This window comes from Hemicordylus capensis, chromosome 9, assembly GCF_027244095.1.
Source record: "Hemicordylus capensis ecotype Gifberg chromosome 9, rHemCap1.1.pri, whole genome shotgun sequence".
In the NCBI taxonomy this organism is placed as follows: Eukaryota; Metazoa; Chordata; class Lepidosauria; order Squamata; family Cordylidae; genus Hemicordylus; species Hemicordylus capensis.
The window spans coordinates 4,751,378-4,773,836 of NC_069665.1; the positions used below are offsets into that span (position 1 = coordinate 4,751,378).

At 45.0% G+C, this 22,459-nt stretch overlaps 2 protein-coding genes across 14 annotated transcripts in view; one reads left to right on the top strand and one right to left on the bottom strand.

The window, feature by feature from the left end:
* The window catches only part of CETP (cholesteryl ester transfer protein), a 46,582-nt gene extending 39,844 nt beyond the window's left edge, over positions 1 to 6,738 (bottom strand). For all 3 annotated transcript variants that reach the window (XM_053270679.1, XM_053270676.1, XM_053270677.1), the window contains exon 1: positions 6,154 to 6,738. The gene's annotated coding sequence lies outside the window, so the exon portion shown is untranslated. The remainder of the gene's footprint in view (positions 1 to 6,153) is intronic.
* LOC128334238 (basic salivary proline-rich protein 1-like) lies at positions 2,866 to 21,815 on the top strand. Of its 11 annotated transcripts, none has more exons than XM_053270697.1 (6): positions 2,866 to 2,884; positions 6,652 to 6,766; positions 13,044 to 13,614; positions 18,555 to 19,262; positions 19,881 to 20,006; positions 20,315 to 21,815. In XM_053270697.1, the coding sequence occupies exons 5-6, from the start codon at positions 19,976 to 19,978 to the stop codon at positions 21,415 to 21,417; spliced, it is 1,134 nt and encodes a 377-aa protein (XP_053126672.1). In that variant the 5' UTR covers positions 2,866 to 2,884; positions 6,652 to 6,766; positions 13,044 to 13,614; positions 18,555 to 19,262; positions 19,881 to 19,975; the 3' UTR covers positions 21,418 to 21,815. The 11 variants fall into 11 exon arrangements, with proteins under 11 accessions (XP_053126672.1, XP_053126669.1, XP_053126671.1 ...); XM_053270696.1 differs by lacking the exon at positions 2,866 to 2,884 and adding an exon at positions 2,909 to 3,055; XM_053270695.1 differs by lacking the exon at positions 2,866 to 2,884 and adding an exon at positions 3,457 to 3,576.
* The last annotated feature ends 644 nt before the right edge of the window (positions 21,816 to 22,459 follow it).

Below are 22,459 nucleotides of genomic sequence, written 5' to 3' on the forward strand. Positions count from 1 at the left end.
TACTGAAAACACGGATATAGGGAGAGCATTTGCAGCCCTTTGCAAGGCCAGGAGTTCATGGTTTCTTGTCCTTCACATTCCCACGGAATGAGCAGCCTCAAGTGAAAGTGGGTTCTCTCCTACTTCCCCAGGTGGGGACTGTAGGGTTCCAAAAACCCTCATGCCTGCCCCATTTCCCACACTGTTAAACCAAACCACCAGCTGCTCATGCTGTTGCCCCCTAGAAAGAGAAAGAGGATCCTTTCCTCTGGATAGAGCTCACCTCTTCAGCCCACAATATGTTTCATTTGTTAGCACCACTTCGTGCTTTTTCTTGTTAAATCTGTTGAAATTGTTTTGTGTCGGAGTCTTGTCTCCTTACCGTTTGTGAAATAAATCCTTGAATTAACTCTCTGCAGTTCCTGATTTCTCTAAGAAATATGGCTTTCGGTTTTGTATGCTCCTATTGTTCCAAAAATTTTTTAAAGAGAGAGATGAACAAATTCCATCTGACTTCATGCCTATTTGATTCTAAAGCAGACAATATTACAGTGGTCACTGTGATGTGTTTAGAAAACCAATGAAACTCCATTTTACTTAGAAAACCTCATCTTAACTTAAAGTAACCCCAGCCCAGCGACATCACTGCCTCTCATGATTGGCTTCATTGTCTCTCTCCAGCTAAAATGTATCTATGAAACTTGCTAAGACAGCTAAGCTTCCCACTGCCAGAAAACAGGATATAACCAAATAAGGAGTAATCACCAGATGAACAATGAATCATTCACATGTGTACTAGATACTTAGACCTCCATTTTATTGTCACGTATACTATGTCTAGGGTGTCAGCATCATTAGATTGTCTGTATAAATGTAAGATGCACCTGTAACCAAACTGTAATCAGTTGAGAGCGTTAGCCTGTTGATTACCTATTGCTAAACTGCAGTAGCAATAAAGCCTCTAAATGATTCCCACTGTGTCTGTTTGATTGACTAAGAGGCGGACCCAGGGAAGAACCATGTTCACATATTGTTTCCAGATTGTTCTCTAAGAGCATACGCAGCAGTGTGGATGCAGTCCTGGAAGTGTAGAATTCTTGCCTTCCGTACAAAACTGAAAGTTCTACTTTCAGTCTGTGATCCAGCATTGGGCAGGCGTCTATAAAGCGTGCCGTCAAGTCGGTGTCGACTCCTGGCGACCACAGAGCCCTGTGGTTGTCTTTGGATTCTTATTCACTCCCGAAGCTCCAGCTAGCTCACTCAAGCGGGCTCAGATGCACACTGCAAAATTCATAATATCAAATGAATGAGAGAATGAAAGAAAGAAAGAAAGAAAGAAAGAAAGAAAGAAAGAAAGAAAGAAAGAAAGAAAGAAAGAAAGAAAGAAAGACATACATACATACATACATAACCCCTCCCAAATTCTTCATAACTGAAATGATATATCTACACACAACAGTACACCCCCAAAAGGGAGGGGGACCTTCTTCTAAGGATATAGCACTTCAGAATGCATACAGTTCTTTAACATTGGACCACATTGTAAAAAATTCCTCTACTTTACAATTTTGAAAAAAAACACCTCAAAATGTCTGTATGAGGAGATATATAAATGGAACCAAATGAACACACGAGACAAAGATAAATTCCATATTTGGGGGATATACCCTGAAATAACATGAACTTCTTTAATAACCCATGTTCACTGTACAGTACTGATGTGTTTGAGTAAACCAAAGTAACTCCATTTTACATAGAATACCAAAGCATCTCCAAGTTTGCTTAGAAAACCTAATTCTAACTTAAAGTAACCGCAGCCCAGCTCAAGGACACGGCCTCACATGGTTATCTCTCTCCACTAAATTGTATCTAAAGAAACTTGGTTCTCACCATTCTTTGCTGACAATTAATAAAACAGGATGTAACCAAATAAGGAGTGATCACCAGATGAACAATGAATCATTCGCATGCGTACTAGATACTTAGTCCACCATTTTACTGCCACGTATACTATGTCAGCATCATTCAGATTGTCTGTATAAATGTAAGATGCACCTATAACCAATTTGTATTCAATGTGGAGCGTGAGCCCCATTGTCTACCTGCTTCTGCAGAGCATTAAACCAAGCCTCTAATTGATTCCCACTGTGTCTGTTTGATTGGCTTAAGGCGGACCCAGGGACGAACTGAATTCACATCAGTACTATTAACACTCTTTTGAATTTCCGACCCAATTGACATAACAACAGGTCAGGCCCAAACCATTCACGGAAGTGTCCCTCCCACCTCTAACTTGCACCTCCAGCATTTGGGGGTCTGCAGCCAGCCTGCCCTAAACATTCTCTGCCCTAAGTACAAAAGAAACGCTTCTGCCGCAGGACCCCCATGCTCAGGGTTAAAGAGGCTCATTTCACTGCCTTCAGGGTTTCAATTCATCGCCATTGAACTAGAAGGGCAGGGCACTCAAATTCACTTATCCAAAGCTCCCAAATAGGATTAATCTCCGTCTTCTCCATCTCTTCACATTTGTGATTGTCTTGACTCTTGAATCCTTGCCTGCAAGGGATTCACAGGAGGCTGCCGCCGCCACCACCACCACCTTTATTTTGATGTGAGGAAACCCATATAAGGTTCCTGAGGGACTCAAGTGGCAAAACCCTCCCCGAAAGGGCTGAGCAGTCCTAGGCCTCCTCCCAAGGCCTAGGACTAAGGCAGACTCAAATCCAAGAGTAGCACACCTTAGCAGCAAGGATGTATTGTCAGATTAAAAGGGGAAAGGGATGCAAGAAGGACAATGGTCTTTTCATAATGATGTGAATACCCGGCTCGACTTGGGTCCGCTTTTAGCCAATCAAACAGACTCAAGGGAATCAATCAGAGGCTTTAATTGCTTCGCAATAGCAAGGTACCCAATGCAGCTCACGCTTCACATTGACTACAATGAGTTACAGCTAGAGATGTTCTTTTATACAAACAACAACATGAATGCAAAAAGGCTCTTGACCCTGATACACATAGCAACTGTGACCTAACCCCTTTTCAAGTACGCATGCGTGACTTGAATATCATCCATCAGGTGATTTCCCTAATATGGTTAGATCCGCTCTTTCTTCAGCATTAACTTTCTCTTGGGAACTCAGCATTGCATTTGCTACTTCGTTAACATTACAATAGTTACTATGCCAGCTAGAGAGATAGGAATAGTGGCGGCTATTGTTTAAGGCCATGTTGCAGAGTTTGTGTCCTTGGGCTTTGCTGAGGTTTCTCTAAGCTAGAGCTTTTAGCTTCCTAAGCAAAAAGGAATTTCTTTGGTTTACTATTTCTTTGGTTTACTAAGCAAATGGAGTAGCTTTGGTTTACTAAAACACATCAATAAGACGATTGCAGGAGAGAGTTTTCATTAACCTGGCAAGGCAGATTCCAAGCCATCAGTCAAGGGAGTGAGGCCCCTGAGGCGTTTGGCAGCCCTGGCCCTGACTACAAACAGGCTGCGGCCTTCCCGTTGGCCCAGCCAGCTCTCTGCCCGCGGCTGCCTCCTCAGGGCACTCCTGGGACAGACCCCAAACTGACAGCCCAAAGCTTCCTCCGCTCCAGCAGGTGGATGAGTGTCTTCTTCCCACCCACTCCTCCGGGCTGCTCTTTCCGTTTTGAATTTGCCCAGCTTTTTTCCTGATGAAGAAAGGAAAGCTGTGCCGAGTGAGGCCTAGTTCTCCCTCAAAGCCTTGACGTCACTACAGTGAGAGCGCAAAGCGTCTGGCTGGGATCCATCCACAAGATGGTCCAAATCTAAGAAGAGCCAGCGTGGTGTAGTGGTTAGAGTGCCAGACTAGGACCAGGGAGACCCGAGTTCAAATCCCCATTCAGCCATGAGACTTGCTGGGTGACTCTGAGCCAGTCACTTCTCTCTCAGCCTAACCTACTTCACAGGGTTGTTGTGAAAGAGTAACTCAAGTATGTAGTACACTGCTCTGGGCTCCTTGGAGGAAGAGCAGGATATTAATGTAATAATAATAATAATAATAATAATACACTCCAGAGAGGTGAGGAAGAAAATTTTGAAAATAGTTATAATAACCAGTTATCATCATTATAACCGGTTAACTATAAATAGTTACAATTAACTATTATAAGTTGCAAGCATAGTATAGTGGTTAGAGTGCTGGACTAGGACCGGGGAGACCTGAGTTCAAATCCCCATTCAGCCATGAAACTAGCTGGGTGACTCTGGGCCAGTCACTTCTCTCTCAGCCTAACCTACTTCACAGGGTTGTTGTGAGGAGAAACTCAAGTATGTAGTACACTGCTCGGGGCTCCTTGGGGGAAGAGCAGGATAAAAAATGTTAAAAATAGAAAAAAAAATTTAAATAAAAGGGACAGAGTTTAAGAAGCAGCAATTCCATCTGGCCTTAAGAGCCCGGTTAACAATGGCTTTCGCTGAATCAACTGCCAGTTAGCCACCTCAGATAATTCAGATTCAACCTTCTAAATATCAAAGTCAGACATCATAAGCTGCTCCAATATATTAAGGCTATAGGAAGCCCAGCTGAGCCAAAACACCAAATTAATGACAAATCTTTAAAACCTGGATCCACACACACCCCAGCGTAAGCTTTTCAAGGATACAAGGGTGGAAACCCTGCCTATGCCCCAAAGGCACCATTTATTTTACATTTATTTAAATTTAATATATCCCGCTCTTCCTCCAAGGAGCCCAGAGCAGTGTACTACATACTTGAGTTACTCTTTCCTAAGATATTTCCTAAGGGGAAGATCTTCCAGTGCTCACACATCAAGTCTCCCATCCATATGCAACCAGGGCAGACCCTGCTTAGCTAAGGGGACAGGTCATGCTTGCTACCACAAGTCCAGCTTTCCTCTCCTAAAAAGATCTCAAGTACAGAGCCAGGAATGATCTTAGGGAATATAGGAAGCTGCCATATATTGAGTCAGACCCTTGGTCCACCTAGCTCAGTATTGTCTTCACAGACTGGCAGCTGCTTCTCCAAGGTTGCAGGCAGGAGTCTCTCTCCCAGCCCTATCTCGTTGGAGATGCTGCCAGGGAGGGAACTTGTGTTGTGGGTAAGCCGAGGGGCTTACCTTCCCACCCTGGTTCGGGTCTCTTGGTTAGGTAATTTGCCAGACACCAGTATCAGAGTTTCAAATTAAACTTTATTGCAATGACACAGAGTTCTCAAGAAAGGCGGCCGGCCTGAACCTTAGGGCAACATCCTATATATATAGCATATCGTTTATAATTTATTCTTGCATCTGCGCAGTTTAGCTCAACTGGTTCCTACAGGCCTTGATTTGCTGAGACAGTTTCTCATGTTTCCCCCTTCTCCCCCCTCCCTCCCTCGAGGAAGAGCAGGCCTGTTTAAGTTTCACTTTTGCCTGGCGAGTTGGCCTTGAGCTTCGTCTCAGCCCCAGCAAACTGGTCAGGTGCTGTCTCAAAGAGATAGATGGAACAAAGAGTTGATTGTTAACTTAATCTCACACCAACTTGAGCACGAGAACTAAAGCAGGGCGAATATTTTTGTTAAAGCATGTTTTACAGAGCAATCACAAATCCCATCAGCGCAAGCAACCATCACGTATTTCATCTTTTCTCTAACACTTGGAACCTTCTGCTCTTCCCAGAGCGGCTTCATCCCCTGAGGGGAATCTCTTCTAGTGCTCACACATCAAGTCTCCCATCCATATGTAACCAGGGCAGACCCTGCTTAGCTAAGGGGACAACCCATGCTTGCTACCACAAGACCAATTCTGCTATTAAGGCTATAGGAAGCCCAGATGAGCCAAACAAACAAACAAACAAACCCAGATTAATGAGAAATCCTTAAAACCTGGATCCCCCACCCTACCCCATGTAAGCTTTTTGAGCACATAAGGGTGAAAACCCTGCCTATGCCCCAAAGGCACCATATATTATGGAGAGACATATATATGCCTCTCCATACAGAGGGTGCAGCATGAAGCACATCTGAAGATACAGACTGACAAACTATTGACAAACCTCAAACCTGCCCAGATTTCCATGAGGCCACATCATAACTCACAGCTTGTGGTCCAAGTAGGACAGAGACCCAAGTTTCACCATTCCATCTCACTACAGACTAGGCTTGCCACGCCTTTGTTCCAAAGCACAGTTCTGTGTTTAGCATTAACAACATGTACCTGTTCTTTTCCAAGTTAATAAAGAACACAGTTTCTTCTGCAGGCCAGTCACTGACTGCAGTGCACACGCAATGAAGAGGCCGGGTCCATGTTGCAGGCCTCTAGAAAGCAAAGCAGTCTTCTTCAGCCCTGCAGGCTGGCTGGCAGATTGCACTCAGGCACTACAACTCCCATGATGAAGCTGGCTTTTGGAGCCAAAAGTTCTCCTTTGCCCCTGCAGGTGATGGGAGGAGGCTGAGCCTTGTGGAGCAGAGTAAAGAGCAGCCAGGCTTATGAAGGCGTGGCCCATTCTGCAAAAGTCTCTCCCTAGAGTGGAACAGCCTAGCTGTCTGTCATCATGGCTTCTTCTTCTTCTTCTACCCAACCTCCAGGGAGAAGAGAGCGGGGGAGGGCTGGTGAATGCAAAAATATCTTGGTTGTATAAAGTGCAATGCTTTGAAAGCTCATTGCAGTATAACCAGCCGAGAATTTTTAATTTTGCATGGTGAATGTGAGAAGCATGGAGATGAAGCATGCAGCTGGAGAAGGTCATGTTCTCAACATTCAGATGGGGAGCTGAAATCAAGCCATATCCAAGTTTCTAATTAATACAAGTTCATCAGAAGCCAATAAGGTAAATCTTATCATCTCTAGTTGTACCAGTTAAATGAAAGAGTGGGGGGCTATCTCTAGCAACAAAGCTACTCTCACTTTATATGAAAAATGTTAACACTAGTATTTCTTTTATACTGCTTAATGGGTGCATATTGCTGAGCCTGGGTGTGTATTGCTGAGCAACAAGCTTCCTTGTTTTATTTATTTGTTCAAACTTTTGTACCCCGCCTTTCTAGCAAGCTATTCAAGGCAGCTTACAATACCAAAATTGTACAAATATGGAGTAACCAAATGTACCACAAGTAGTAACCAAAAATACTCATAGAAAGGAAGAGATGCACTCCTAGAGCAAAAAACCCTTTTAATTTAACCTGCTGTTTGTTTTAAATGGGATGAGATTGTATTGTTACCAGCAATGTTGTTTTCTTATAATTCTGCTTTTCAAAATTGCTATTGTTTATTATGGGGTAGCATTCCAACAAAGTTACTCATAAGAATCAGCACTGAAATCACTGAGAATTATCTTTACTACCTTAAGGCCCATAACTTCCAATGGAACTTAGTAATGGCTAACTTAGTCTGAATGCTACCCATGAATTCTAGAACAGCTTGCTTAGAAAAGCAGTATATTTTATTTATATATTTTAGTATATTTAATTTTAACTCCGTAGCCAAATTTTATTATATTGCTTTTAAGATGTATAATGAGAATCTATAGAGTTCCCTATAAATTGTTCTGCTATTTGCATGCATGGATTGTTTGGTCTAGGACCGTAAATAAAACTTGACTTGACTTGACTTGAATATTAGATAAATTTAATACATTAATATATTACACTACTAATAAATTATTGTTCATGTTCTGACAGAGCACAATAACAAAAAAGGAGGCAGTATCATAGAATACACAGCAAAAATGATAAAACTGAATGAGATGAATGTAAATGTCCAAAGGTGATTATTTGTACAATTTACTGGATGTGCAATGTTGAATACGACTTGGAATGGCTGCAAGTTCTAATGACTGCAAAACAAGTAGCACTAATACTCTGTTTCATATAACTTCTTCAAGTTATATGGATATCTTTGGCCAGAGCCTTTGGATGGGGTGGTTTATAAATGTAATAAATAAAGAGTAAATAAATTGCTAGTGAAGGTAGTGTTTCAAAACTACCATCATTTTAAGGACCTTACAGTCATGATCACTGATAAAGTCGAATCATGCAAATACTATCAACTGGGCATATGGAAGATATTCATTCAATAGGAGGCTAAATTGATTTTTCTCATGAACACACTGACTCCTAATTTATGTATACACAGTGATTCTTATATTAAGTGATTTATGCAACTGAGTGATTAATGAAGTTACTTTTATATGAGTATTGGCATTTGTGTCTTTTGTATGTGTTTATATTGGTTTAAATACAATATAGAATACTCAGTCTTTCTGTAAAACAATCATGATTTAATCTATGCTAGCCAAAAGGTTGTGAGACCTCTTAAATTCAAACAGCAGGAAAAGATAGTGTATGTGCTTAAGCTCAATCAGCAGAGCAAAAACATACCAGCTGCCTGTAATTTAATAAAAGATAACAAAGCTTACTATTATAAAATGGTAAAGCTACCACAGCCATGAGAGAGCAGTTGTTAAGAGGTGTTGGAGAAGAGAACAGTAGGGATGTGTACGGACCGGCAGGCGGTCCCCTTACTCCTCCCGCCACGTTGCCCTGCCTATGCTCCATTTAAAAAGTGTCCACCTCCCTGCTGTCCTGTGCCCTCTTTGGCCAGAAGTAACAGGAAATACCAGGCGTGTATGCGCATACCAGGCAGGGAGGTATGCTGCCGCCCCGATGGACACTTAAAATGGAGCTCCTGCGGGGGAAATGCGGTGTGAGGGGTGAGGGCACCCTCCCCCACCCTTAAAGGCATGCCCCCCACCTTCAAAACGGCCGAATAGCCAGTCATTCGGAATGGTTCGGAGGCCCTTTTAAAGGTTCATGCACATCCTTAGAGAACAGTTCAGAAACTTCAGGTCTCTAAGATTACAAGGTAATGGTCTGAGATTTTTTTCTCAATGTAACAGTTTCACTAGTTTGAGGATTCCACCCAGAATCAATTATTCGCAGCTTGTGTTTCAGAAAACAACAGGAGAATCAGCAATAAACAATGCAGCTTTAAGTGGATCAAGAAGACTATAGACCACTGGTTATTACATTTTAAACTTACTATCTTATCTAGCAAAGAAGATAATGGTTGTTTAAAACACTATTTCCCTTTGTTCAGACTTATATTTGTTTTGACTGTAACTGAAGAAGTTATACGGAACAGAGTATCAGCGCTACCTGTTTGGCAGTCATTAGAACTTGCAGCCATTCTCGTCATCCATCAACTCTGCAGCCATTCCAAGTGGTATTCAACATTGCGCATCCAGTAAATTGCACAAATAATCACCTTTGAACATTTACATACATTCATCTCTCAAGAGATATACAAAAGAGATTTAGACCTGTTGTAGTACATTGCTCTTTCATTACAAATTTTGTTATGCATTGTAGCATGTTTATAAAAAGATTGAATGATGTTATACTAAGATGTGATATATACTGTTTACATTACATTATTTGCATAGCAGCATCTGGTTTGATCAATTTTGCTCTATGTTCTGACAGACCCACATGCCGTCATATCAAAGGCTTACGGTGAGGCGGTTCTCACATGCAGCCTAACCCGGCCAGCTTGGGTTAGGCTGCGTGTAAGAAATGCTAGGAGTGAGCGAGTGCTCCCTTAACCCCGGCTACGTGCTCGTGTGCGGGTACATGCTGCTTCCAGCCCACTGCACACAGAGGGGTGCCTAGAGCACCCATCTCTCAGGGGAATCCCCAAATGCATAGTGGTGTATGAAGGGGTTGCATGCTTCACCTCGGAGTGCTGCTTCTCTGGAAGCATGGTCCATGCTCCCAGGAACACAAAGTCGCTTGTGGGGGGAGGGGGTGCAGGGCGGTGGACAGTGATTTTAAGCAGCCTTCTCCCTCCACCCACCTGCCAGCCCTTCTGCCTATTCTCCTCAGAAGTATGGGCTGTATCCACCCCCACCCGCTTGTTCTCCCGCCCAATGCCGCCCAATGCCACCCAATGCAAGAAATATAAACACATACAAAAGACACAAATGCCAATACTCATATATAAGTAACTTCATTAATCACTCAATTGCATAAATCACTTAATATAAGAATCACTGTGTATACATAAATCACTAAATTTGACAAGGTTTCACTATAAGTCCTTGTTTCACAAATGAGCTTCCTCAGAAGAACATGAACGTGATAAACTTTCCATCTGCTAAATATAAGTCACTCCTTCCTGGTGTATGGAGTTCTTCATAATATCCTCCAAAAGTGTTTCTTCAATTCCTCCAAAAGGAGTGTAAGTAGTTTCCAAACATTCTTATATTTCTCCAAGAGAGTAAGAAAGAGTCCTTATAAATACAAAGCACAAACCATACATGAAGGAAAACATTAGTACAACATGAAAGAAAACATATATAGAACATAATAAAATTCATATGTAACCATCAAAGATAATTACCCAAAAGGTGCAACAGTTCACAAGCTGTTACCAAACTTGACCCCCAGTCTTATCAAGCCAGCTTGAATAAACTGACCAAAACCTCCAGGATTGCATTCCACAGTCACCGAATCATTAATGCTGATTCCGGCTCCATCCTGGAGCGTTGGGAACCCCAGTACCCAGCAAGAAGCATAAGATTTAGCGGGGGGAGAGTAACTGGCCCTATCCACCTCCAGCACAGCACCTCCAGTGACTCTTGCTGGTGTCTATCTTGTGTTTCTTTTTAGATTGTGAGCCATTTGGGGACAGGGATCCATCCTATTCATTTATTATTTCTCTGTGTAAAGCGCTCTGAGCCATTTTTGGAAGGGCAGTGTAGAAATCGAACGAATGAATGAATAAGAGAGGGATGGAAGAAAGGATTCCCAAGCATAAAACTAAGCACCTTTTTAAACACTGCGTTCAAATCCACTGCCTGGCATCCCCAGATTTTGTGACGCTACAACTCCCTAGTTGCACTGGTTGGCCACAGCACCTGGGGGTGATGGGTGTTGTAGTCCAACAACATTTGGGGCACCAGGTTGGAAACCCCTGCACAAGTGTCTTTCAGATTGAACAACACACACAGGAATGACTGGTTTAATTAATAAAGGAGGATTGTGGGGTAATGAAGAATAATAATGGAGGGGTGGAATTGGGAAGAGCAGAGGATTAGTTTCTAATTTGCAGGATGGGGCGGGGGGGCTCCCTGATGGTACCAGGGACATTTTTCACCTCCTGTTCCCTGTTAGTGGCCCCCCTGACTCCACATAAAAATCAATCAATCAATCAATCAATCAATCTTTATTATGATCATAAACCAGTACAAAGTATAAGGCGATTTACAAGTATGGTTAGAGGCATGGCACAGCGGGGAAATGCTTGACTAACAAGCAGAAGGTTGCCGGTTCGAATCCTCACTGGTACTATATCAGACAGCAGCCATCTAGGAAGATGCTGAAAGGCATCATCTCAGACTGCGTGGGAGGAGGCAATGGTCAACCCCTCCTGTATGCTACCAAAGTGATAGAACTGCAACAGCAGATACTAGGTGATGAAGCTATAAAACTGTAGAAGTATAAACATCATCATAAAAGCTATTATATTAATAAAACAGTCAATGCATAGTCACAAAGCTGTTAGGCTGGTGGAGCACATGTCTTTCATGAGGCTGAATATTACATGGTCACTAAATATTGATCTATATCCCAAAGAAAGACTTGTGTTCTCTTCACTCTGGTGGGAAATAAGGTGGTGAAGAGCTCTTCATTCTTGTGCTCTACAATTACAATCCATTTAGCCACATGGTTTCCCCTGCCGCACTGAACTTTCGTGTGTTTAGACACCCTGGAATTTAGGGGAGCCCCCGGATTTTGGTTCCTCCACCCGGCTGCTAAATTCCACCCAGATTGACGTGGATTTCAAATGTGCTGCCCGGATTGCCCAGATTTTACTCTGGATCCAATCACATGGGAGGGTAGAGAAGGTGGGTCTACAAATCTGTCCAATAAATAAATAAATAATGCAAATTAGGTTTTTGCATAATCTGCAAATCAGGCCACCCGGATTTGGGAAGCTTGAATAAGGTAACCCTAAGTGGTACAGTCCTTCAGTTCCACACTGCCAAGATCAGAAGGGAATCAACAAAGGAAGCAGCGCAGAGAGAAGTGGGGTATTTTCTGGCTAAAGTGACTACGGCAGTCAACGACTTCTGTTTGAGAGAGTAAGCTAGGTCACATGATCCCCACCTGTGTAGGTGGAGCACCCAGCCAAGGTAAGAGAGCCAGGTGCACTCCTGAACCAGGGTTGTGTGAACTCCAAAAGCTAGGTAGGAGAAGAGGGGAGAGGTCAGATGGGAAGTGAGAAATGGGTCAGATGGATGCACCTACCCAGATTCTTTCACCAGCATTTGGAACCTTGGAAAGATGCTGCCAGTCAGCGTAGATGATACTCAATGGGATGGATCAGTGGTCTGACTCAGTACAAGACAGCTTCCGATGTCCCTATCAGATTGGGGTCATTTGGGGTGGATGACAACATCATTATACAAGTTAGATCTACCTGTAGAATCTCTTGGGCGCAAGTGGCTTCATGAGTGTTTGACCCACCTAACAGCAATCCAGTTGGTGGGGACTAGAGACAGGGTCTTCTTGGTTGTCTTCTCGATTGTGGCCCCTCGGTTTGGAATGACCTTCTGGAATGCCAGCTTCACTGGTTACCGGCATGCTTCCAGGCTAGATTCAAGGTGTGCCTTTACAGCCCTATACACCTTGGGGCTGGGATACCTGTCAGACCGCATTCACCCATGCGAACCTGTCAGGGCCCTCTGCTTATCCTGTCAGCCCCTGTTCATGGCCCCACCACTAAGAGAGGTCCACTTGGTGGGGACTGGAGACAGGGTCTTGTCGGTTGTGTCCCCTTGGTTTGGAATGCCCTCCAGGAAGTGCTTTACTATGCTCACTCCCTCAGTGTTAAAAAATAAATCAATACAATAACACATCTTTTTAAAGATGCTTTTTAATGTCTTATCTGCTGCTTATAGTCTGGTAGGTCCTTTAATTTTTTAGTTCTTAGTTTTTAGCTGTTTATTAATAACTTTTAATGTGAAACTTTTAAAATTTGTCATTTTAAATGTGGTTTTAGCTTGGTCTTTTCACTTCTTCAGTTTTATTAATCTTTTACTTTAGATTATATCTATTTTACTAACCTGAGCCACCCCAAGCAGAAGTGTACTGGAGGGGTGGGGCACAAATACAATTGAATGATCGATTGATTGATTGATTGATTGATGCCAAAGAGGAAACCTGAGAGCATGGCTGGACTTCAACCCCCAAAGAGACGTCCAGTGGCCAAATAGACTTGAAATGGACTCTGCGGAACTTGGGTCTGGTCTCCCCTTCTGAATGTCTAAGTGAAGAAGATGGATGGTTTGATCGATGGTTTGATATCGGTAGAGAGCCTGTGTGAAGATGGCCATGACATCATCTTGCATCATCACGATCCGCTTCCGACATTCTTCTGGCCCCCACCCCACCAGCTGCAGGTTGCCATAGGGACCGCGATAAACAATGACGCATCATCGGGCTTCAGTTGCCCACTCCCTAACCAACTTTCCAGCGGTTAAGGAGTACGGACAGCAGGCTCCTCTCACTGGAGAGATTGCCTGGTCTGCTCTCACCAGAGAGATCATCTTCTTGTCGTTGTTGTAGTTTTAGTTGTCCAGTGGACTTCTTTAGACGTTGACAGTCATCATAGCAGGTAGGAAATGGTGCCATCCAGGAGGAAAAAGAAAGGGAAGGTTGTGAGTTGGTGTCGATTCCTGGAGACCACAAAGCCATGTGGTTTTCTTGGTAGAATAAAGGAGGGACCCGGAGGCAATTCATTTGGATGGATTGTGCCCTGTGTCTGCTCTTGGGTCACATTTCCCTTGCTTTCCTTTATCTGACTTTATACCACACCTTCCCTTTCCAGTTTGTTCTACCTTCTGTCCAAAGAGGTTATCCCCTTTCCCCAGCCTTCTTATATAGTTCATTCTTATCTGGAATCATCAATGGCCCCTTCCAAAGTCTTACAGGCACGAGGCAAGGAAGTCAACAATCTAAATTTTGCCAGTAGGGGTGACCATGCATAACAGAGGAGGTAGGGGGCAGTGTTTCCTCTCACAGAGATGCCCAGATGTTGTTCACTGCAACTCCCAGCATCCCCAGCTTTTGGCTAGGGATTCTGGGAGTTGTGGTCAACAACATCTGGGAATCCCTGTTTGAGGGAGGCAGTGGTCATTGAGAGGGAGGCTACAGCAAGGCCTGTTTGAAGTACTCCATTTCCATTCAGAAAGAGGAGTGGAGTGCCCTCTAACTCTAACAGGGAGGGGGCTCTTTCTGCTGAAAAGACCCACAAAATCAGTCCCTGCTTGAGTGACTGCAGGCTTTTCAAAGAGCTTCTTGCAATGGCCCCACAGGAAAACATCTGCTATGGTACTTATGTAACATATGAAGGGCACAGAAGGGGTGAATCTCAAAGGCTTAATGGAGAAAGTGGACCTAGAACTAGAATCAGAAAGGTGGGGTGGGGGAGAAACTGGGGTAAGGGTTAATTCATGATGCAATAATTCATGCAGGACAGAAAGGACATCAGGGTTGAAAAAGGAAGATGAAAATTATTCAGAGTCATTAGTGAATGAATTACATTTCTTGTCAGTCCTAATCAGAATCCTAATGAAGGGGAATGTAATAGAGGTGTGTTTGAACTAGTGTCCAGGACTGTGCTGAGTATCCAAAAGAATCGACTCCTGCTTGGGAGAGGCTTTCCATAGGCACAATGGGTGCAAAGGGGTTCTTTCACTGGTTCTTTTTTCCCCCCCCAAATTCAATTTTTATTGATTTTAACAATAGTAATATTGTCATTCATTACAATTTACACAAAAGTGGACTTCCCACACACATCTCTTCATGAATCATCGGCTATAAAATTTACCCTTGCTATAATAATAATTCAAAACATAAATTTAAACCCTTACAAACACAGTTAATCTACCCAACCTGCAGTTTTTTTACTAAATTTCAAGCCCTGCTGTAAAGTCCATAGTAGGAAAATAGTTCTTTAGATACAACAAGAATGGTTTCCAATCTTCTTTGAAACCTTCCAAATTTTGATCTCTTATCAGTGTTGTAAGTTTTGCCATCTCCGCATATTCCAAAATTTTTATCAGCCAATCCTCTTTTGAAGGCAGTTCATTACTCTTCCATTTCTGTGCATATATAATTCTGGCCGCCGTAGAAGCGTACATAAAAAATGTTAAGTTAGTTGTAGAAATTACACCTTGTGTTATCCCCAGCAGGAAGGATTTTGGCTTCTTAGGAAATGTCATTTTAAATATTTTCTTTAACTCATTATATATCATATCCCAATAGGCTTTAGCCTTCCCACAGGTCCACCACATATGAAAAAAAGTGCCTTCAGAATGTCCACACTTCCAACATTTGTTTGAAACATTTTTATACATTAATGCCATTTTTTTTGGTGTCAGATACCATCTATACATCATTTTATAATAATTTTCTTTTAAAGCATAACATGCAGTAAATTTTAAATCAGTTTTCCATAATTTTTCCCAGGCTGCCATTTCTATATTATGACCCACATCTTGAGCCCACTTTATCATGGTCGTTTTAACCACTTCCTCTCTTGTCTCTTCCAAAAGTAGAAGTTTATACATTTTAGAAACTAATTTTTCATCATTTTCACATAATTCCTTCTCAAAGCTCGAAATCTGATCCTCACATCCAACTTTAAAGTCCTTCTTATATATTTCATTTAACTGATGGTACTGAAACCAATCTCTAACCAAATTTTGTATTTCAGTTAAACTTTTTAACTTACAGTCCTTTTCCTGGAAATATAACAAATCCCTATAGGTACCCCAATGTATTTGCATATTTACTTCTTTACGTGATAAGGCTTCAATCGGAGATATTCATAACGGAGTTTTAGGTTCCAACCAATTTTTATATTTTAGCCACACCCTCATTAAACTCCTTCTTACATAATGGTTCAAAAAGTCTTTATATATTTTGCTTTTTTCATACCACAGATATGAGTGCCATCCAAACCTTCTATCAAATCCTTCCAAATCAAGTATTCTAGGGTTTCTTAATGTTATCCATTCTTTTAGCCACGTCAAACAAACAGCATCAAAATACAACCTTAAGTCCGGCAAAGTAAGACCACCTCTTTCCTTTGCATCTGTTAAATTCTTAAAATTAATTCTTGGTCTTTTCCCTTGCCAAACAAACTTAGTTATATCCTTCTGCCATTGCTTAAAACAAGTTAAAGTGTTGATTATAGGGGTCGTCTGAAAGAGAAATAACATTTTAGGCAAAACATTCATTTTCACCACTGAGATTCTTCCCATTAAAGACAAATTCAATTTAGACCATCTTTGTAAATCAATTTTCACTGTATTCCATATTTTAACATAATTATTTGTAAACAACAAAGAATTATTGTTTGTTAACCAGACCCCCCAAGTATTTGATTTTCTTCTCCACTTTCAACTCACTTATTTCATATAATCTGTCCTTAGATTTCTGATCCATATTTTTAGTCAGAACCTTAGTTTTGGCCTTATTTATATAAAATCCAGCCAATTGGCCAAATTGTTGTATTTTATCCAAGAGTCTTCCAATCTTATCCATTGGATATTCTAAAAAAAAACACAACATCGTCCGCAAAGGCTCTCAACTTGTAATCTTGTTTCCCAATTTTAGGGCCATGTAGTTTATCATCTTCTCTAATACTTCTACAAAGCACTTCTAGAACCAATATAAAAAGTAGTGGGGAAAGTGGACATCCTTGTCTAGTCCCTTTTTGTATTTCACAATTGTCTGATAGTTCCCCATTTACAATAATCTTAGCATATCGCTCTGAATAAATTGTCTTAATTGCCCTAATAAAGTTGTTGCCAACACCCATTACATCTAATAATCTCCACATAAATTGCCACGAAACATTATCAAAAGCTTTCTCTGCATCCAGAAAAATCATCGCCATCTGTTTATCATTATGTTTTTCATAATACTCCAATACATTCAGGACTGTTCTCACATTATCTCTCAATTGTCTCTTTGGCAAGAAGCCAGCTTGATCTCCATGAATAAAATGTCTTAATATAACTTTCATTCTTCTTGCCAGAATGGCAGCAAAAAGTTTGTAGTCATTATTTAAAAGTGAGATTGGTCTATAATTTTTGACTAACGTTAAGTCTTGATCTGGTTTTGGGATTACTGCAATATTTGCATACTTCCACGAATCCGGCATAATCCCTTTTTGTAAAATATCATTCATAGTCCATTGAAAAGGCTGTAAAATTTGATCTTTAAATGACTTGTAGTACAAAGCTGACAATCCATCAGGTCCTGGGGCTTTGTTGGGCTTACTTTGATTTATTGCTTCTGTTATTTCCATGATTGTTATCAGAGCATTCATAATTTCTATTTGTTCCTTAGAGAGTTTTGGAATATTTTTGGTCCTAAGAAACTGCTCAATTTTTTGGTCTTCAACTATTTTACCTTTGTATAGTTCTGAGTAATATTTATAAAATTCAGCTCTTATTTCTTTTCCATCATAAGAGAACCCATTTTTTGTAAGTATTTTAGATATGTAATTTTTTTTCTTCTCAGATCTAACTTTCCAGGCTAACAACTTGCCTGGTTTGTTTGCAAACTCAAATGTCCTTTGCTTAACATATTTCAAGTTGCATTCCAGTTCGTTTGCTACTAACATAGAAAGTTGTTGCTGTAACATTTTGAGAGCTTGAGTAACCGTCTTCTTATCTTTGGTCCATAATAGTTCCCTTTCCTTTTTGGAGATCTGCATCAATAATGTCTCTTTTTTCAATCCCCTTTCACTGGTTCTGGTTCATTTCCTCCCTGGTTCCCCTGGGAGGGCCTCTTTCCTCCCAGGGCTGCCCCTTCAGCTCAGGCTAACTGCCTCTCACTCTGGAATCCGATTCGAACCACAACATTCTCTGGCCTCCTGGAACCAAGAGTGCTCAGAGGGGAGCAGCTTTCTCCATGCTCTGCATCCCCCAGGTCCCAGGCAAAGTTCTTAGCATCTTCGCTTAAAGCAGGCCTGCTCAGCTATGGCTCCCCAGCTGTTTTTGGACTACAACTCCCATAATCCCCAGCCAGCCACAGTGGCCAACAGCCAAGGATGATGGGAGCTGTAGGCCTACATCTACAGGAGGGCCAGTGTTGAGCAGTTGGGGGAACCCCAGACCTTGGAGAGCGACTCTTTGCTGTTGCAGACCATAGCAGGGGAGAGACAAGTGCCCTGACTGTGGCAGCTGCATGCACATCAGCCATCTAATCTGGCCTGCTCAAACTCAATGAGATGCAGGAGCCCCTCTGGAAGTCCTCCAGGACTAACTAAGAGGCGGAGCGGGGCATGAGTGCCGCTAGTTCTCCACATCAGGGTTGTTGGGCTTCCTCACCTGAAGAGTGGTACAATACTCAGAGCATCCCAGCAGGGAGGTGGGTGCCTCCTTCCAAGTGATTGAAGCCATGGGTTCAGAGGGAGGTCTCGGGGAAATTGGGTAGTTGCCTCATCCCTTCCCATCAGAAAGGCGTAAGTTGGGCCTCCTTTGCAGGGCTGTTGTAGGAATGACAGAAATCAAGGTGCCCCCTTCCTTTTTCTTACAGATGAGTCGACTGAAAAGAGGCCGTCTGCTGGCTCTGCCTTTACGAGTGCGAGCTCGGCCGGGGAAGGAGGCAGATCGCCCAGCAGCTTCCTCGAGACACCAACGGCGACCACTGGCTCCACCTCCATGTGGTCCTCTGTCTCTGACCTCTCCCTTCAATTCATCGAAGGGAGGGACAGCAGGGACCACAGCGACCCAGCAGAGGGAGATCTGCGGAAGCAGCAGCGGGAGCACCAGTGGCCTGGCTCGCTGGTGGCATCCCCCTACCATCTCCCCAGACCCTTCTTTGGGCCGCTGGCCCCCAGCCGTCCCACTGCGGGCCCCATGGCCCAATTGTCTGGCCATCCATATTGGCGTGACATGCCAAGCCCGCAGCTGCTACAGCTGCGACCTCCAGAGCCGGAAGAGTTCCCACCACTCTTGCATAGGGCGAGGGAGGCTCCTGGCTACAGACATGCCACGCTTGCCCCCATCCCTCCTGCTGAAACATCATCTCTGGCCCAGCTTGCCCCCATTCCTCCTGCTGCAAGAACATCTCTGGCCCAGCTGGCCAGGGCGGACCCGGCGTGCAAGAGGAATCTGGTTCTGCTGGCCCACCGGCTGCAATCAGAAGGCAGCAGCACCACCGCTGCCACTGGGGGGTTCCGCCCAGCCCCAACGGATCAGCCCAGGAGCAGCAAGCCAACAGACATTTGACGTGCGTCCAGAGGTTTGTGCTGATGCTGGGAAAGGGGCGTCCTGCCGCCTAGGGCTCCCTGTGTCCTTCCCATGGGTCTGGCACAATCCTTCTCTTGAGGCCGTGGTCTTCGAAATATATTCTTCGGAGCCCTGATCTTCTCCAGGGAGGAAGAAGATCAAGACGCATTCCTCGGCTCTTTGCCAAGAGGGCCAACAATTCTCCCCATAGACAGCTCTCCCATCACTGCCCCTCATCCCTTTAGCCATGGGGCTGCATTTCTAGAGTACACCATCTGCTCCCACTCCACACAGGGGGGACACCTTTCCAGGCCTGGCCATAGGAACAGAGCATGCATTCTGAAACACAGCCCAGAGTTTTGGGAAATGTGCAAGAGCTGATCACTGGATGACTCAATGTCTGCCCTGATGTGCAATGTTTGAAAGCTGTCTTCGGATGAGAATTCCTGCTGCCCTCACCCCTTAGCCCACCCATCCGTGACTGCTCGAGCCCCCTAAGGAGTCAGCCCTGCCACCTTCCCTCGCCCTCCCTCAGGACTGAAATCCACCACCTCCCCTTACCACACGGCAGGGCTGGCTCTGGATCAGATCCTGACCTATCCCCTGTTCATCCTCCATCCTTCTCTTTCAGTCTTGATTCCTGCCACTGAGCAGACACTGGCTATCCAAATCAAGGAGCCTGCAACTCAGAAGGCAGAAGGCTTCAGCACCGGTGCTGCACGAAGAATGAAGATCCCAGAGTTGGGACCACACAGAGGTGGGTGTGCACCATTGTGGGGGAAGGACAGTCCCGTGACTGGCCCCACCAGCCCTTCGAGAACCTTGTGCTAAGAGAGTTGAAGAGTGGAGGTCTGATGTGGGTTGGGGGGAATGCCACTCCCTCAGCATCTGTGCCTTGGGATGGGGAAAAGCTGCCCACAAAGAATGAGCCCAGATCCGGACTTTGGGACCCCATTCCTTTGCAACTCTTCTCCATCGAAATGTTTTCATGATTAGAACTTGCCTGGAAGTTACAGACTTGCTCCGTCTTTCCCCAAAAAACTGACTTCTCTTCTTCCTTTCTAGCAGGGACCCAGGAGCGCCACACACCATCTCCTCCCCAGTTGCAGGGTCGAGGAATGGCCAAGGGAGGAACAGCCCCGCCCACTGGGGAGATTCAGCTGCGCCCTAAGGGCCCTCCAAATCGGAAGAAGCTCCTTGTTCCCAAGCAGCAGTTGCTTCCGGAATTCCTCTTCCCGCCTCCTCCACCAGAGCCAACCAAAGTGCTCGCCAAGGGAACGGCTTCCCACCTGGTAGCCCCAGGAGACAAGGACACCCAATGTGCCAAGCCAAGGGTGCAGCTCTTTGTCTTTTTGCCGCCCATCTCCTTGGCGCCCAAAAAGGCCAAGGACCGCTCATATGGGGAGTTGGTGGGCAGGAAACTCCCTGCAGAGAACAATGGAAAGAGGGCAAGGGCAGCAGGGGCAGAGAGCGTGCCAGCACCCAAGGTGCCACGGGGAAGCCCAAAGGCTGAGGGGGAGGCGAGATCAGGAGAGACGGCCAAAGCACCCCTGGACCAGAAGGAAGGGAGAACCGCACAGAAGATCCCCACTTGCCATCTGGAGCTGGCCGTCCCACCCCATCTGCCAAGGAAACCAGCAGGAATCATGCCAGGCCAGAAGCTGCTGAAAATGCCTCAGGTCCTGCCAGGAAGGGGGAAAGCACAGCTGCTACCACCTGAAGCCGAAGCTGGGGACACCAAGAGGAAGAAAGTGGGGGCAGAGTCCAGGGGATCCGCCCAGGCTGTGCCCCCGACTCCGAGGAGCAGCCTGGCCAGAATGATGCGGGACTCCGTGCAGGTGTTCCATGCCCTGGGGCCCCCGGCAAAATCCAAGAGTGCAGAGGGACATCCCGGGCAGAGCGTGCCCCAAAAGACACCATCGATGTCCATGGGAAGGCCACCATCCGGAAGCATAGCTGAGCCTCCACCAAGGCCTTTGGCAGCCCTGCCATGCAGACCAGCGGGGAAGGCACCGCCCAGCTCCATGGCCAGGCCAGCGGCCATGCCGATGGCCAACCTCCCCCCTAGCTCCCTGGCCCACCCACAATCAATGCCAGTGTGGAGGCCGCCGGGATCCCGTCCCTTCATGCTCCAGCCCTCCTCCCTTGCGCAGGCAAATAGCTTGTGAATGCACAGTCTTGCTGGGAGGACCTTTAGCCAGCCCCCGCCGGCCCCTCAACCACAGCCACAGCCTTGGGGTCCCACACCAACCCACCGACCCGTCCTCCCTGCCCACCAAGCCTCCACGGAGCATCCGGTCCTTCCACCTGGTCCCCAGAGCACGACAGCAGAGCAGGAGTTTAAGGGGGACATGTTCATCCCTTGGAGGACGCCCCCGGCCCACCTGGAAGTCTCCCGGCCCATTATGGAGGAGCAACGGCCCGTCCGGGAGCTGATGCAGCAGCGGGCTCAAAGAGTGAGGGAGGAGGCGGCTCAGTGGACATCAGCCGGCCAGAAGCAGTATTTCGTGGAGCGGGAGGAGGAAATGAACATCTCCCTTCAGTATGGCTACCCCTGGTGCCACTGAGAGGCAAGTCTCGTCTCTCGCTGGGTGTCCTCCTAAGCAGCAGGACTGGAGATGGCCTGGTGGGGAGAACTCTGACGGGCCCGTCTTCACCCTTCCTCCTGCCGCCCTGAGAGGGAAAGCTGGTCTTCTCCTTCACGGGCAATGATGGGTGCTCTTCTTTCCCTGATTGCTGCCGGCAGGGGGCAGGAAGGGACTCCTGGGCTTTTGGTGGTTAGGGTTAGGGTTAACGGAGGGCCATTTTTGGCCAGGGATGCAGTTGCTGCAGAATATTTCTACATGTGGGCTTTGGAGGCCTGCTGCAAGTTGACAAGCTGCCTGAGCAATCATAGCTCTGTCAGAAGCAGCCTTTGATAGGGGGCAGGGCAATTAAACCCCTTCCTAAAAGGGGCCGTCCTTTCACTTGCTCCTTCGGCCGACCCTTGACGGGTCCAAGGAAGGCTCCAACATTCCTGGATTCCCTTCTTGATCGCAGCACCTTTTAAACAGCGGGGAGAAAAGCCGTGGCTGTAGTTCCCTCTATTATAAGCTCTTTTCATGATCTCAGGGCTTCCCAATTCACTTTCTTCAACCTCTCATGTTTGTTTAGTCTATTTTATGTTTGCAATGAATGAAAAGAATTCAGCTTACTCACAGTATATTACAG